Consider the following 5,981-nt stretch of genomic DNA (forward strand, 5'->3'; position numbering starts at 1 on the left):
AGTGCATCCAATAAGGATCGCAATGCATCCAAATGGCCTATAAATCATCCACTGTAACCCAATGCACACCACGAATGAGCACACATGGCTCAAACTGCAACCAGAGTGATCTGCATAAGGTATGCTCAAGAAATCATGGTCCTACGGCAATGAACGCTACTGAAAATAGAACTTGAGATGCCTCAAAACATGGGCGCCATTGCATAATCGGATCTTAGCAAGAAAATTTGCAAATATCTCTCTTCTGCCGGAACTCCAAAATCCCAACCAATGAGTGAGAAATGGGAGTCAACACTTATCCACTGCCATGTGGCATAAATCTAAGGTTTCAAAACCTTAGAATGAAAAATGCATAACAGAGAGACGAAATCCAATACACAGAGATCTATAACTCTAAAAATACTCCACCGAATCGCGCAAGAACTGAAAGGTAGGGGTCTTTGGGCGTTCGGAATGCAATGGGGTAGAAGGTTTTAGAAACCATGGTCTCAATCATTGGGTCTAACACATGGACTGAAAAACGTTTTTGGAAACATAACTATTTGTAAACTCCACCGGAGGGCGAATGATGAGCAACATAGAAGTTTTAGGACCTCTTGAGTCCACCAGAACTAACAGATCTGCAAATGGTTGCCCCAAACTTGAGTTCCAACACCCAGGCAGAAAAACGTAGAAACTGACACAGTGAGTCAGAAATCCAATGAAAGATCCCAGATTCAAGAATAAAGGTGTTTCCAAGCTCCTGAAATGAAATGGACACCAAAAGCAAGCAATAGTTGCCTCTACAAGTGAATACAAAGTCTCTGTCATCGAATGGAACAGGGAAAAGCTTTAAAAAATGACTTTTTCTTTGAAAACACTTAACAGGCTCTCAAAACCACTTCGTAAAACCAAAGTGACTTTTCCAAAGGTTCCTCCAAGGTCTCTGCACACTCGGATGCAAGTAAAGTCACCCACAAAGCTTCCCACAGAGCTTCTCCTTCCTCCCACAGAGCTGCTGAGCTTCCAGGCATTCACGCACGCTCAACTAGATCACCCGGAGAGTGCTCTCAACGGAAGCAAGAACGGAAGAGGGAGAGAGATAAACAAAGAGCCACACAAGTTTTGGTGGGTGCAGAACACCCTAATCTTCTTTTTCATTCATTTATATATGTGTTTGAGTATTGTACATAACCGGGGTAAAGGCACAGTGACCTTTAACCCCCACACATCTGATCAATGAATGAAGAATCCTAATTTGCCCACCGCTTGTTGACCAACTACATTACTCATTTCACACATACCAAATCGGTAAAACGCTCTTCCCTAAAAAACTCAGGACTAATAACTCACACACTCGTGCACCAAAACCAAATGTCACGTGCCATGACTCATTGCTTCCAATGACATCTGTTGCCTCGACTAACCGAACATGGCCATGTCATTTGCTTGTGATTAGCGTTGTCATTTTGCAATTCTTGCTTGTGAAGTCGACAATTGGTTGCTCTGATCAGGAAACGAGCAATCGGCTCATGACCTCGGACTCAAATTGGCTGCCAATCCTACTCCATCAAGGTCGCGACGTGGCTAGAAAACTTGGAAAACCGATTGAAACGGCTTGCGGTCGTTGTCACGACCTAGAGAATGACCCCACCATTCGCTGCATCGACTGTTAATCCTACTCCATCAAGGTCGCGACGCGACTAAAAAACTTGGAAAACCGGATGAAACAACTTGTGGTCATTGTCACGACCTAGAGAATGATCCCCCCATTCGCTGTTTGTCGCTTTCAAACACCCTGAAGGGCCCTAGGTCTCGTTTTTTCCCGCCCCCATACCAGGTGACCGAGCTACACGTGGGGCTTGACACGTTTGAGGTGCTTGAGCCTTGGTCTTGGCCTCCCTAGGTCCTTTCCTTAAGACCTTTAAAGCTTAAACCCTAAACCTATTAACTGTGAAATGCAGCCCCTCTGATGAGTGCCGTTGTTGCAAAATTCTGAGTCCGGCATGCCGCCGTTCAAATTTGCAGCAACTGAGACGGTTTGAGAACAATCCAAGCCGCAATCCGAGTTTCAGAAGAGCTTGTAACAGCACGGCTAGTCTTCTGCTTGCCCATGACGAAGCCCAAGCACTATCGCCCTCCCGGCAAGAAGAAAGAAGGGAATGTCGCTAAGTACACTACCCGTAACAAGGCGCTCAATCGTCTTCAGATCAAGCTTCCCGAGTTCCGGCGATTGTGTATCCTCAAAGGCATTCATCCTCGCGAGCCTAAGAAGAAGTTTGAGGGGCAGGCTAAGACCTATTATCATGTCAAGGACATTAACTTTCTGGCGCACGAGCCATTGTTGGACAGGAGCAGGGAGATCAAGGCCTTTGAAAAGAAGATAAAAAAAGCCATGGCAAAAAAGAATGCGAAGTTAGCTGCTAGATTGGAGAGGAATAAACCCGGTTATTCTCTCGATCACCTCGTGAGGGAAAGATATCCCTCTTTCATTGATGCTCTCCGTGATCTGGATGATCCTCTGACGTTGCTGCATCTCTTTGCAACTTTCCCTGCGGAAGCCTCATATAAGATCCCTGTAGAAACTGTGAACGAGTGTCGTAGGTTGAGCCTTGAATGGCAAGCATACGTAGCGCGAACGCATTCTTTGCGCAGAACTTTCATTTCAGTAAAGGGCATTTATTATCAAGCAGACGTTGCTGGACAGAAAATTACCTGGCTTACTCCTCACGTTCTGAGTCAAGCTCTTCCTGATGATGTGGATATTCGAGTGATGCTAACTTTTGTTGAGTTCTATCAGACTCTTGTGGGGTTTGTGAATTTCAAGCTTTATCATTCTATGGGTTTGAAGTACCCCCCCATTTTGGATCCCCAACTTGAGGCTGAAGCGGCAGAGCTCTACGCTGTGATGAGGGACCTTGGGAAAGGATCTGAAGTCATCGACAGAGATGATGAACAGGAACAGCATACGGGCAGCAAAGAGATGGATGCAGATAAGGTTGAGAGGAGGCTTGCAGAATCACAAGCAAGGCTGGCTTCGCTACAGGAAAGACTTTCAACTATGACAAAAGAGAGTGAGAACGCATTAAGTCAAACAGCCCCAAAACTTTCTAGTACAAGTGAAACTGTCGAAGAATTGGAAAGGGAAGAAGATGAAGACGAGGATACAAGGCAATGTAGAAGTCTTTTCAAGGACCTGAAATTTTTTCTTGGTCGTGAGGTTCCTCGAGAATCATTGCTCTTCATCATTCGTGCATTTGGTGGTGTTGCATCGTGGGATGCAGATGGAGCACCTTTCAAAGAAAGCGATGAAGATGTTACTCACCAAATCGTAGACAGGCCCACTCAGGGTCACGTCATCCTCTCAAGGGATTACGTACAGCCACAATGGGTGTTTGACTCTGTCAATAATCGCATGTTGCTGCCTACGCAGGATTATGCCTTGGGTAGGGTGCCCCCACCTCATTTGTCTCCTTTCGTGGATAATGAAAATGAAGGGTACATGCCAGAATATGCGGAGACCATAAAACGTCTTCAAGCAGCCTCACAGAAAAGAGTCTTACCCCTCCCAGGTGAAGAGGGTCTAGAAATGGAGGAGGCTCAGAGCTTCCTTGCGACCGTAGTTGCTCGTCACAATGAAACAAGTGAAAAGGCTGCGAGGGAGAGCCAGGAAGTTCTTATAGAGAAAGCATACAAGGAGGAACTAGAAAGGGAGGTTGCTGGTATCCCATATTCAAAATCATTGCAGTTGACCTTGGATACCATTGAACAAGTGCAGCAGAGGGAGCTGGAAAACAATGAATTGGCAGGTGAGGGTAATGAAACCTCCTTAGCTATGGCCCAGATTATGATGCCACGTAAAGCGAGGAAGCTGTATGAAGCAATGCAGATGGGAAGGGCAAAGAAAAGAGCAGGAGTAGAGCTACTGAAGGAGAGGAAGAGGAAAGCTGGTAAAATAAGAGAGGATACAAAATGACAGAATTGCAAGATCAAAGACCCTGTGTTGTGAAATCGGTCAATGTGGGGTAGGTTTTTAGAGGCATGCTGACCTTTAATTGTTTGTAGTCCTTGGCAAAGCTTGTTTTGTGCAGATGCTTCTTCGTTCTCTGAAACTTTAAATTATTGTTTAACTCCTCCATCATCGATGGTGTAGTCCTGAAGTTTGACTGGCTTTAGAGCATGGCTCGAATGGCAGCTGAATGAGGTGTACTGGTGAGTGAAATATATTTTTAATATCGTGGCATTGGCAGATTTAGAAGTTAACATTATTATCCCATCAACTAGGGCTGGTGACAATTGACTAACAAAGATAAATAACTGCTCCATAGAAACATCTTTGGATTTGAGGTCATAAAAGTTGGGAGGGTAGAACAATGGACCAAGTCAATTGTGATGTGAGTTTTCAGTGGATGTCTGTTTTCATATCAAGATGTTACAACTGTAAACTCTCACAATGACACTCTGATTTTCTATCCCTGCATGATATGTTATAGAATTGTTGAGCTATTATGGACCATGGTGAATGACACCTACAATAGAAGTGATCATATGTTCGGTTTGGTATAGGGGCACTACTATGAAGAACAGGCCTACGACACAGCAAACTATAAGGAATGTCTACATCTGTTGTTGCACATGATGAGATGATTATGTTATAGTAAATCCTAAACTTCGGCTAAAATGAAGGTTTGGAAGTATTGAAACCCTCCCCCACACGCATGGGCACAATTTTGGCCAACGGTGTAGCTACAGGTTAGCATTTTGTACTTCTTTTGGCACAATGCTGTTAGAATAACTGATGGAGGAGCACTCCTGCATGCCTAAGAATCACACAACACATAAATCAAATCTCATGAGGGTTGAAATACTTCGAAACTTTCATTTGTGGTCCAAGTTTGGGATTTGATTTTGCTATAACATAATCTCATCATGGGGGCACTATTGTGACACCAGTGAGCAGTTTCACTGTGTTGATTTTGAAATTCTGTGGGTGATCAGTATTGGAGACCTTGAAACTTTAGATTTGAATGCGAAAAGAACTTTACCTTTGTTTTGTTGAAGAGCCTTGCAAGATGCTTGTGTTGCCACTGCTAATTATGGGGATCTCACTTTCTCACTCAGTCTCTCACTCACTCACTGACTCACTCACACACACACACACACACACACACACACACACGTGTGCATACCATGGCTTCCCCGCTGCATATGTAAACTTCTACTAGTTTTTCAAAATGATATGTGCATGGAATGGATCTCTGAGCTGCACTTGCAAACTTCTCTGAGCTGCACTTGCCTTCTCCTTTAGTGCTAGCCTTCGTCATGGCTGAGTCTGCCCTTCACCTCCGGAGTGCCGACAGAAACTCAGTACGAAGACTTTGTATAAATGAATGCTCAAGTATGTGTGGGTGTGTGGATTTGTATGTGTGAGAGCATATTTTTATACTATGGTCTACACCCACTGTTGGGCGCTGATGACGTCAGTGGGGATGTCATAGTAGCTAGTCCCTGCTATGCATGATGGAGTTTATGGTTTTCAACCTTGTGAGTGACTATCATGAGATTGAAACTGCACTATGTTGTGTTTTTAGAGGATGAGTTTGGGAATGTTCCTGGATTCATCTAGGTGTATGCACTTGCAAACTTCCCCTTGTGAAGTTTTCGTCGATGTTGCGGCCTGCTGGTTTTGCGATAATTGTTTCTATCTTAAATGGTGCATTGCCTTGGGTCTACTTTATAGTTTTGCGATGGGTTTCATGTTGATGATGCTCTGTTGAGATGCACTCTCCTCTTTCTCTCTTGTTCCTCATCATAGGTGCATCTCTCTATTAATTCAGAAGCAATTTGTCAAAGCTAGTAGTCTCTCATCTAGCCAAGGGTTGACACGTTATGGTAATTGTGATGGATAATTGTATTCCTTGTGGGAGCAGATCTCCAATGGGACTGTACAGCAGCCTGGGAGGATGGCATGGCAAACTCCGTTGCTTGTAAGCCTGTTTAAA

General features: G+C 44.2%; 1 protein-coding gene across 1 annotated transcript; it reads left to right on the forward strand.

Moving 5' to 3' along the window:
• Positions 1 to 1,936: 1,936 nt before the first annotated feature.
• Positions 1,937 to 4,687, forward strand: LOC147902550 (pescadillo homolog). The gene has a single exon (XM_087373712.1). The coding sequence runs from the start codon at positions 2,093 to 2,095 to the stop codon at positions 3,953 to 3,955; it is 1,863 nt and encodes a 620-aa protein (XP_087229838.1). The 5' UTR covers positions 1,937 to 2,092; the 3' UTR covers positions 3,956 to 4,687.
• The last annotated feature ends 1,294 nt before the right edge of the window (positions 4,688 to 5,981 follow it).

This window comes from Dipteris shenzhenensis, chromosome 4 (assembly GCF_047967505.1).
Source record: "Dipteris shenzhenensis isolate YYH24624 ecotype China chromosome 4, Dip_SZ_1.0, whole genome shotgun sequence".
Lineage (NCBI taxonomy): Eukaryota > Viridiplantae > Streptophyta > Polypodiopsida > Gleicheniales > Dipteridaceae > Dipteris > Dipteris shenzhenensis.

Bases quoted from the DNA above. Each gene is read 5' to 3' on its own strand.
- LOC147902550 (XM_087373712.1), top strand. From the start codon at position 2,093: ATGACGAAGCCCAAGCACTATCGCCCTCCCGGCAAGAAGAAAGAAGGG.